The sequence below is a fragment of the Miscanthus floridulus genome, chromosome 15, assembly GCF_019320115.1.
Source record: "Miscanthus floridulus cultivar M001 chromosome 15, ASM1932011v1, whole genome shotgun sequence".
Classification (NCBI taxonomy): Eukaryota; Viridiplantae; Streptophyta; class Magnoliopsida; order Poales; family Poaceae; genus Miscanthus; species Miscanthus floridulus.
The window spans coordinates 42,892,362-42,903,885 of record NC_089594.1 but is presented as its reverse complement, the minus strand read 5'-3'; the positions used below and the strand labels follow the sequence as shown (position 1 = coordinate 42,903,885).

At 44.2% G+C, this 11,524-nt stretch overlaps 2 protein-coding genes across 2 annotated transcripts; both read right to left on the bottom strand.

The window, feature by feature from the left end:
- Positions 1 to 1,652: 1,652 nt before the first annotated feature.
- LOC136507426 (uncharacterized) lies at positions 1,653 to 2,408 on the bottom strand. The gene has a single exon (XM_066502153.1). The coding sequence runs from the start codon at positions 2,406 to 2,408 to the stop codon at positions 1,653 to 1,655; it is 756 nt and encodes a 251-aa protein (XP_066358250.1).
- A 6,801-nt stretch (positions 2,409 to 9,209) lies between these two features.
- LOC136507425 (uncharacterized) lies at positions 9,210 to 11,240 on the bottom strand. Its single transcript, XM_066502152.1, has one exon. It carries the CDS (start codon positions 11,238 to 11,240, stop codon positions 9,210 to 9,212), a length of 2,031 nt encoding a protein of 676 aa, XP_066358249.1.
- Positions 11,241 to 11,524: the final 284 nt, after the last annotated feature.

The window sequence follows — 11,524 nt, the reverse complement described above, 5'->3', positions numbered from 1 at the left end:
TATATCCTAACGAATCAACAGGTAAAACGTTTGTAATTGAATGATCAAGAGTTATAGCAACTTTACCAAGACCAATCACATCCCCCTTTGAATTGTCTCCAAAGATAATATTTTCATTTGAGTGTGGCATTGTGGAATATGATGAAAACATACCCCTTTCTCTGGTCATAAGATTTGTACATCCACTATCAAGCATCCAACTTGATCCACCGGAGGAGTATGCCTACAAAACAAGTTTAGTTCCTTGATTTAGTTCCCCAATTAGACTTGGGGCCTTGCATGTTAGTCACAAGTATCTTAGGAACCCAAATAGAAGTGTTCAAATAAACATTGGTCTCTTTGTCAACATATTTAGCAACAACTTCACCACGGTTGTTGTTCTTCAATACAAAGGATGATGACAAGCTTTGTCGAGGTGCATGGGCCTTTGGTTGGTAGGAATATTTGTTCTTAGTGACCCACATTGATTCCTTTGGCTTCTAGAAAACTTGCTTTTGCTGGGGGCACCACCTTCTTGGGCTTAGTTTGATCAGGAGATGGATTGGTAGCCTTCCTATTTTTGCGGGGCACAGCACTATCGCCCTTCCTTGAAGCACTACCATGGTGCGGCACTGCCGCTCTGGGCTACGACACTGTCGTGATCTGTGCAGGCTGAGCTGTACCAATTCTCTCCTTCCTTTTAAACTTCACACACTCAAACCCATTTACCAGCTTTCTTCCATTTGTCTTACCACCTTTTGTATGCCCGAGCCCATCCTTGATTGATGGGTGCCTTCCATTCTTATATTGTGGCCTCTTTGGTTGTTCCACCTTCTTGCCACCATTGTGAGCCTTTCCATCCATGCACCCCTTTGCTATGATCTCATTGAGTCTAGCAATCGCCTTTCTCATAGCTTCCATGTTAGCAAGGTTAGTGAAATAAATATTTAAATTAAGATTATAGCATTTTCCACAACCTTTGCTAGTGGAGGGAGTAGAGTCTTCAATTGCTTTGGAAGGATGTGAGTTGCTATCCCAAAGAATGATATATTGTTGCTCAAGTTCTTTGTGCTTTCCATCTAAGACACAATACTTTTCCTTGAGAGCAATATGGTCTTTCTTTGTGATAGCATGGGCCTCTTGCTCTTTGGCCAGGCCTTGCGCAAGTTGTCCACTTTACTTCTCTCCAAAATAAGAGCTTCCTTGCTAGCAATGTAGAGGTCCTCTTGTTTAATTAGAGTTTTTTCTCTAGATGCTAACTCACTTTGAACACTCTCTAATTCCTCCATTAGCTTAGTGATGAATAATTTGGTCTTGCTATCCAAATTTTTAGTTATATTATTAATTTCTTCATCACTAGATTCTTCATCACTGGAGTAGTCACTATCACTACTAGAGATTTCACTAGGAGGAGAAGGTTTGGAATTAGATTTTGGTTTTACCTTCTCACCCTTTGCCCTGAGACAAATGTGAGAGGAGTAGTAGTCATCATCGGACATGTTGTTGAAGAGCTTTGGTGTGGATGATGGCTTTTGAATAACCATGGTTGCAACCTTCTCATCATCCTCACTTGAGCTTTCTCTAGTTGAATCCCACTTATGTTCAATGTGAGCTTCTCCCATGTATTTCTTGCTTCTCTTGCGGTCACCTTTGTCTTCTTTCTTGCCCTTGTATTACTTGTCATTTCTCTTTTCATTTGGACATTTGGCAATGAAGTGATCGGTGCTTCCACAATTATAGCAAGTTCTCTTCTTCTTGTTTGGGAACCTCCTCTTCACAAATTTGTAGCCTTGCCTTTTGAGTCCCTTTTGATATTTCTTCATAAAGAGAGCAACATCTTCAATTTGCTCAAATTGCTCATTGTCACTCTCATCTTCACTTGATGATGTTGTCTCTACTTCTTCTTGGGCTTTCTTCGGTGCTTTTGGCTTGCTTGTTGATGCTTGTTTGTTGGACTTGGGCTTGCTAGTAGATGCTTGCTTGGTTGATTTGTTTGCCTTGAGAGCCACATCCTTGATCTTCATGCCATCTAGCCTTGCTTGCAACTCACCAAGCTTCCTTCTCTCAAGTGCTTCCTCTCTTTGCATGTCAAAGGTCATGATCCTCCCAAGCACATCATTTGGAGTGAAGTGGTCAAACTTCTTCTTATCTCTAATTAGTGTCACAACGGTCTCATTTCTAGGTGAATAATCTTCTAGCATAATTTTGACAACCTTGTGATCATCAAGCTCATCTCCACCATAGCCTCTAATCTTTTCAACAGTCACCATGAACCTATCAAACATTTCTTGCGGCCCTTCTCCATCCAATATCACAAACCGGTTGAGCTTGGCCATCAACAAATTAATTCTTGCTTTTCTAACTTTGTCAACCCCTTCATGAGCTATGTGCAAAGTATCCCAAATTTGCTTGGCTACCTCAACTCCCATCACTGTTCGCCTAAACGGCTGTTTAGCCCATTTACACACCATTTTAATGCTAAACGGTGGTACTCTGTTTCCATTTAAATGGTTGTTTTGGCCGTTTAAATGACCATTTCGCTCGTTTAAACATCCGTTTTGCCCAAATAATGGGCTAAATTGTAGGTGACCGACTGTTTACCGTTTAGCATTTAGGATAACACTATTTATACTCATCACCATTCAAGGCACTTAGCAACACACTTGTAGCTTGACCATTGAGATGAATGTTGTGAATTTTGGTTGGAGTTGGGTTCTTGGGGTCAACCGGTGGCTCAACTCCTTCATGGACAATCTCCCAAATGCCCGAATGAAGACATACAAGATAAGCCTTCATCAAGTGCTTCCACTTGGCAAAGTTGGTCCCATCAAAATGAGGCAACTTGCCCGCGGGCACATTGATGTGAGGTCTATGATCATTGTTAGACATAGAAGCATAATTAAAGGATACGTCTCCATATTTGTTGTTGTCGCTGCCCTTTGCCTTGCCATCCTTCTTCACAAGCTTGGAGAGTTGATAAGATAACTCAACATCTCCATCTTTGGTGCTACATGATTCATCTTCTACTTGAGGAGCCTTCTCTTTGCTTGCCGCCTACAACTCCTCTTCCATCTTCTTCAATTCTCTCTTTAGACTTCTAATCTCATTTCTTTGAAGCTTCTCGGTGAGCTTTTGGCTCTTGGCATCTTCTTCTTTCTTCCTTTCTCTTTCTTCTCTTTTCCTTTCTCTTTCTTCTCTTCTTGTTCTTCTTTCTTCCTTTCTCATAGCTCTTTCACTAGGAGATAAGGTGCCGGCGGGGAGAGTGGAATTGCTTGCTGTTGCGGCGCTACTATTCGTGTCATGCACGTCCATCTCCTTTGGATCAACCTGCTCCGGCCGAACTCTGCTACCTCCGGCTTCTTTCGTGGCCATACCTCACGCGGTCAAGCGTAACCGAGGTAACTTGCTCTGATACCACTTGTAGGATCTCTTTTTGGCCTAGAGGGGGGGAGTGAATAGGCCTGTAAAAATTCAACTCGAACACACATTAAATTCAACGTGCGGCACTGCCGCACTGCAACGCTCACACGTAGCACTGCCGCACCTGCAGACAAGCTTGAGGTATAATTCAAAATCTACCAAAGGAAATTTAAATCAGCAAATTTACAGTGGTTCCTGAGGTAGAGTGTAGCCTAGTTCACCAGCAGAAAGTAGTAGGAGAAGCACAATCGAGTAGATCAGGACCAAACCCTAGAATTACCACACAAACAAGTAATACAAGTAATAGAGCAAGAACACAAGTGACACAAGGATTTATCTCGTGGTTCAACTCACCACTAAGGCTTGTCTACCTCCATGTTCTTGAGGTTAGCCACTAAGTCAAGGAAGTAAATCCTTGAGATAAGGGTGTTCCACTAGATGAATGGGGTGATTACAAACCTCCTGTGGCTGCCACACAAGTTGGCAAGCTCCACGGGCGACGCTCTAGCCGGCTAGGAGCAAGCTCCAAGAGTAATAAACACAATCCACCGGCTAAAATGCTAACCAAGTGCTCTTGGTGTTGGGAATCAAATGGATCCGCTCTCTAATCGAGTTTGGAGCCTTTTGCTCTCAAGGAATGGATGGGAAATCACAAGGGAAAGCTTGAGATCTTGGGGGCACCAATGGAGAAGAGAGAGAGTGAGCTCAATAGCTTTTTCGTCGGTCTAGTCTAGAGTAGGAAGAAAGGGTTGTGCCTGAACCATGGCTATTAAACCAGGGTGGAGTTCATAGCTAGATGAAAGGTTTGGTTTTGGAGAAAGTGGTGGCTCACGAAACTCACCGTTTGAAGCGGAAAGGTTTGGAGTTGAATTTGGCTTCATGGTGAAAAGGATAAAAGAAAATACTTTTTTTTATGAAAAGATACAATATACGAAAACAAACTAGGTTTGAAGATGATACAACAACTGTTCCCGGCAATGGCACCAGAAATGCTTGTTGATATTTCTTAACGCAAACAGAAATAATCTACAAGCGCACGGAATTATCGTTGTAGCACTTCACCTGGAAGTATTTAGGGTATCGTATTTTCCATAGGGAACACATGTACTCTTCTAGCTAATTCACCAAAGGACAACACAAGGATAGAGTTGGTGAGGGTAGAGATGGATTTCTATGGTTTTAGGGCCTATGGATAGATAAACTCCACTTCTACTTGCTTACTTCGGTGTCGACGATATATGGTCGGCAGTCTACCGAGGGGTATGCCCATGGTAGTAGATTGATTGGTAGAAGTGCGTGTGAACAGGAACTGGATGGCACATACAAGCACTGAGATACAAGATTTAGATAGACTCAAGCTATCAACGAGGCGTAATACCCTAGTCCTATGTTCAGCGGATTGTATTGTTTGTGAGATGGAATAATGAGATGATTTTGAGGGTCCCCCCTACCTGCCTTATATAGCATGGGGGGTAGGGTTACAAGTAGGTTAGATCTAAGTCTAATCGGATAAGCAACAATCTTTACAAGGAATCTACTATTTGGCATATTCCAACAGATTAATCATAATCTTCAAGGGATCACCCTGAATCCTTGCGGTGTGCGCCAAGCAATGTCATGCTTCGCAAGTCATCATCTTATGGGCTGGACCATCTCTGGTGGTGCGGCCCATGTCTTGTGCCGTGGGTACCTGGGGTTATAACCCCCATAGCTAGTCCCTGAGCACCTTGTATCCGTTTGGCGATGCCATCTTGATCAAGTCCGAGCAGTCCAAAATGAAACCGACCAGTTTAACTGATGATCCTAGCAAAGGTAATTGAAGCCGACCAGTTTACTGATGATCCCTGCGAAGGTAATTGAAGCCAACCAGTTTAACTGGTTAATAGATCAGCTCGCTGACCAGTTTAACTGATCTATGAGCCAATGAAAATGAGAGCTGACTAGTTTAACTGGTTAACGAGCCAATGAAAATGAGAGCCGACCAGTTTAACTGGTTAATTGAACTCGGACTTAACCAACTAAGGATCGCCAATGTCAGATGAATATCCTCTATGACTTAGTCATCTGAGAAAAATGAAGGCATATGATATTTAACCACAATGTAATAAAAACAAGTGCTTAGCACTGTAGTAGAGCTAGTAAACGCACCACAAGGTGAAGTGTACACACTGTAGTCCTCGAGCCTGATAGTAGGTGAAGAATGCACCTAGTGCCGGGGTTAAAAAACATAGTACTCCAACTTTTCACAGCAATAGGCCCGGCTTAGCTGATAGCCATTCAGGAAAAGAAATAGTACACTCACCGCAAGGTGAAGTGTACACACTTAGTCCCCGAGCCTGCTAGAAGATTGAAAAAATCTTGTAGCAAGGTCAAAGAACAGAAAACTCCAGAAACATAGCCAAAAATGCAGCTAGTCCCCAGATTTGCTGAGAACCAGCTAGTCCCCAGCTTAGCTAAAAACTAGGAAAAATAAGTACACTCACCACAAGGTGAAGTGTACACACTTAATCCCTGAGCCTGCTGAAAGATAAGATGATAGGTCTTGTAGCAGGGTCAGAGAAAATAAGTGTGAAACTTCGCTAGCCCCAAAGAATTAATTGTGCGTAACACTTAATCGCTGTAAAGGCCGTGTGAAGGAGAGAATTGAAGGCCGGTTTAACGGCCCATTGAAACGCTCGCAGAGAAGTTGGAGCGTCCGCGCAGTGCGGCATGGCGTCCCAAAAACCCTGGGATGCGAAGTGATAGAAGGGGAGTGCCTGATCTTTCGGTGAGTGGAGATAATTTCGATCTGGTGGAAGTAGACCCTCACGATCCGACTACGACGAGCGAACCCGAAGCGCCAATGCAATCGCTGAACCAACTCCCGATGGTTACCAACCTCGCCGGTGCGAGATCAGCCTGATCACGAAGATCGTTTCCTGCACGCAATCGAAAAACGAACAAGAAAAAGACGCGAGCAATCACAATTATCGCTCGAAGGTGGAGTTCTGAATCACACAAAGACGGTGTGGAATTGCCGTGTTCGAGAGTAGCTAAAGCTAGATGTAAAACAAAACTCGAGTTGTAAACAAAAGGGACTCCGACTAAATAAAGGGGGCGCAGCCCCTGGAGTCCAGATCGACGGCAGGAGGGGGGGGGCGCCACCAGGGAAAAGGCGGCGGCTGCCAGCCCTAGGCGCCCCACCTGGGCTGCCCTGTTGGGCCATCTTCTTATTCCGTTGGCCCTTCGTTCCTTAACAGCATGATGAAGTTTAATTCTCTCGCACGGGCCCGAGTGATTGGCCCTAGATGATCAACTGGAGGCGCCTGAGGTGCTGCTGGTGTAGATGTACTCGTGGTGTCCTCATCATCCTCCCCTTCTTGAATTGAAGTCGTCCTCGACGGCAACTCCTCATCTTCGCCCGCATAAGGTTTCAAATCTGCAACATTAAAACTCGTGGAAACACCAAACTCCGCAGGCAGGTCAAGGATGTAAGCATTATCATTAATCTTGGTTAGTACTTTAAAAGGACCAGCAGCACGTGGCATCAATTTAGAACGACGTAAAGTAGGAAAACGATCCTTTCTTAAATGCAACCAAACCAGATCACCCGGTTCAAAAGTAACATGTTTTCTCCCTTTACTACCCGCAACCTGATATTTAGCATTAGCAGTAGCAATGTTTTGTTTAGTTTGTTCATGCAAGCTAATCATTTGATCAATATGTGCAGCGGCATCTATGTGTGGAGCGTCCTCAGCATCAAGAGCAAACAAATCAATGGGCGCTCGAGGAATATAACCATAAACAATCTGAAAGGGACACATTTTTGTAGAAGAATGCGTTGCATGATTATAAGCAAACTCAACATGAGGCAAGCAATCCTCCCAACGTTTCAAGTTTTTATCTAAAACAGCCCTAAGCATGGTTGACAAAGTTCGATTAACCACCTCAGTTTGCCCATCAGTCTGAGGGTGACAAGTAGTGCTAAACAGCAATTTAGTTCCCATTTTATTCCACAGTGATCTCCAAAAATGACTGAGAAACTTAGCATCACGATCAGAGACTATTGTATTTGGAATACCATGCAAACGAATAATCTCTTTAAAGAACAATTCAGCAATATTGCTAGCATCATCAGTCTTATGACAAGGTATAAAATGAGCCATTTTGGAGAAACGATCAACAACCACAAAAATACTGTCCCTCCCCTTCTTAGTTCGAGGCAATCCCAAAACAAAGTCCATAGAAATATCAAGCCAAGGGGAAGTAGGAACAGGCAAAGGCATGTACAAACCATGGTTGTTCAATCGTGACTTAGCTTTCTGGCAAGTATTGCAACGTGCAACAAGGCGCTCAACATCAGCGCGCATCCGGGGCCAAAAGAAATGAGCAGCCAGCACCTCATGCGTCTTGTAGACGCCAAAGTGCCCCATGAGACCACCTCCATGCGCTTCCTGTAACAACAAACGACGAACCGAGCTAGCTGGAACACACAGCTTGTTAGCGCGAAACAGGAACCCGTCCTGTATGTGAAATTTGCCCCATGGTTTGCCATGAATACAATGGGCAAAAGCATCTTTAAAATCAGCATCATCCACATATTGATCCTTCACAGTTTGCAGGCCAAAAATTTTAAAATCTAACTGTGATAGCATGGTATAGCGACGAGACAAAGCATCAGCAATAACATTTTCTTTCCCGCTCTTGTGTTTAATAATGTAAGGAAAAGACTCAATGAATTCTACCCATTTAGCATGACGACGGTTCAGGTTTGTTTGGGTACGAATATGTTTTAAAGCCTCATGATCAGAATGAATTATAAACTCGCGATGCCAAAGGTAGTGCTGCCAAGTATGCAAAGTGCGCACTAAAGCATAAAGCTCCTTATCATAAGTAGAATAATTCAAGCTAGCACCACTTAATTTCTCGCTAAAATAGGCAACAGGTTTTCCTTCTTGTAACAAAACAGCACCTAGCCCAATACCGCTAGCATCACATTCAAGCTCAAACACTTTAGTAAAATCAGGCAACTGCAAGAGAGGAGAATTGGTTAACTTATCTTTCAAGGTGCTGAACGCAACCTCTTGCGAATCACTCCAAGCAAAGGGGACATCCTTCTTTGTAAGCTCATGTAGAGGCGCTGCAATGGAGCTAAAATCACGAACAAACCTGCGGTAGAAACCTGCAAGGCCAAGAAAGCTTCGAATTTGTGTGACCGTCGTCGGTGTAGGCCACGCCCGAATGGCAACGATCTTGCTGCTATCCACCTCAATGCCCTGTGGAGTAACAACATAGCCAAGAAACGAGACACGTTGTGTGCAAAACATGCATTTTTCGATGTTAGCAAATAAATTGGCCGCACGCAACGCATCAAAAACAGCACGCAAATGGTCTAAATGCTCTTCCATAGACTTGCTGTAAATAAGGATATCATCAAAATAGACAACTACAAACAATCCTATGAAGGGCCTCAGAACTTCATTCATCAAACGCATAAAAGTGCTGGGAGCATTCGTCAAACCAAACGGCATAACCAACCATTCATATAACCCAAATTTCGTTTTAAAAGCCGTTTTCCATTCATCACCTAATTTCATGCGAATCTGATGGTAGCCACTACGCAAATCAATCTTAGTAAAAATAATGGCACCACTAAGCTCATCTAGCATATCATCAAGGCGTGGTATAGGATATCGGTAGCGAATGGTAATGTTATTAATAGCACGACAGTCTACACACATACGCCAAGAGCCATCTTTCTTTGGAACAAGTAATACAGGAACAGAGCAAGGGCTAAGAGACTCACGAATATAACCCTTGTCAAGCAACGCCTATACCTGTCGCTGGATCTCCTTTGTCTCATCCGGATTTGTACGGTACGGGGCGCGGTTCGGGAGCTGTGCGCCGGGAATGAGGTCGATCTGGTGCTCAATGCCACGAAGTGGTGGAAGGCCTGGTGGCAAATCTTTTGGAAAGACATCAGCGTACTCCTGCAAAATGTTAGCAACAGCAGGGGGAATATCCAAAGACGGTGTATCATCAAGGGAAACGAGCACACGAGAGCATATAAGGGCATAGCATGGCAAAGTAGCATCGTGTAACTTATCAAAATCAGCACGTGTAGCAAGCAAAACAGGAGCATTTAACTTGATTTCAGAATTAACAGAGGTCGATGGTGCAAGTTGTTTAGCAGTTTTAGCAGCTCGAGCAAGATCATCTTTAAGAATTTGTTCAGGTGTCATTGGATGTATAATTATTTTTTGACCCTTAAACATGAGAGAATAGTGATTGGAACGACCATGATGCAAGCTATCAGTATCATATTGCCAAGGTCGCCCAAGTAACAGAGAGCATACTTCCATGGGAATAACATCACAATCGACAAAATCAGAATAAGCACCCATGGAGAAAGGAACACGGACCGAACGAGTAATTCTAATTTTCCCACCATCATTAAGCCATTGAATGTGATATGGATGTGGATGCTTACGAGTGGGTAAAGACAACTTCTCAACCAGCGCGGTACTCGCCAAATTGTTGCAGCTGCCGCTGTCGATGATGATGCGAATGGATCGCTCTTGCACAACGCCCTTGGTATGGAAAAGAGTGTGTCGCTGATTCGTCTCAGGCGTAGCGACCTGTGTACTAAGAACACGCTGCACAACAAGACTTTCATATCTATCGGCGTCGTCCGGGTTGACATGTACGTCCGTCTTTGCTGCATGGTCAGTGGCAAGCATAGCGGGTTGAATATCGTCAGAATCACTAGCGGAAGAATACTCACCATCGTCACGAATGAGCAAGGCACGCTTGTTCGGACATTCCCGAGACACATGGCCAAATCCTTGGCAACGAAAGCACTGAATATCCCGTGTGCGGCGTGTGGAAGGAACTGCACCTGTGGACGGAGGAGTACCTGCAGAAGTGGCTGCCCGCTCACGTGGTGTAGTGGTGGGTGTGGACGGTGCAGGGGGCGCGGGTGCTGAACCGGATGTCGAGCTTCGTCCTGCAAAAGAGTTAGAATATGGCTTCGAGCGGCGTCCCTGTATTTGACGTTCAGCTTTGCAAGCAAATTCAAATAATGTGGTCATATCATAATACTCTTTGTAATCAAGTATATCCTGAATTTCACGGTTTAAACCACCACGAAAACGTGCCATAGCAGCATCGTTTTCCTCAACTAACCCACACCGAATCATGCCTTTTTGCAATTCCTGGTAATAGTCTTCTACAGATTGTGAACCTTGCTGAAAACATTGCATTTTATTAAGCAAATCGCGAGCATAATAAGAAGGTACAAATCTGTATCGCATAGCAGCTTTTAATTGATCCCATGTGGTTGGAACTGTAGCGGGATGTTTTTGTTTATATTCACGCCACCAAATTAAAGCAAAATCAGTAAATTCACTAATAGCAGCTTTAACTTGAGAATTAGCAGGAATATCATGGCATGAAAATTTCTGGTCGACTTCTAATTCCCAATCAAGATATGCAGCAGGATCATATTTGCCATTAAAAGATGGAATTTTAAATTTTATCTTAGCAAAAGAATCATTACCGGGACGGCGTGGCACACGGCGAGCGCGGCCTTGACGGTCTCCACCGTCCTGCTCCGTGTCACCAACATAATCGTTCTGGAGATCTGCGACCAGCGTGCTCAATGAGTTGAGGCGTGACACGATGGTGTCGAGCGTGGTCTTGGTGGCTGTCTGCGAGAGGTCTAGCTGATCGAACCGCTCGTTCGACGTAGTGACCGTGGAATCCATCCGTTCATGCATCGTCTTGATGTCGGTGGCAAGTCCATCAATCTGTGTCCGCATGTCCTGCAGCTCATCCTTCACGTCGTCGCCGTCGCCTGCCATGGTTAGCGCAAACACAAAACCGATGCCAAAATAGGGTGTAACGGTTCACAAGGCGCTCACACTAGTGCTGTTATCAATGTCTTATCCGTTCTTACCTAGCACACAGGGGCGACCCACAACCGACCGGAGGAACTCGCGAAAGATTGGAGCAGCGATTGCCTGGGAACAAAGTCAGCTCGTCGTAGAACTATGTGGAGTTCTGGGTAGGCCGCACTCAAGTCAAGGATTAGCAATTAACGAATGCAGATTAGCGAATGTTCAATAAGTATCCAAAGTACAAGTCA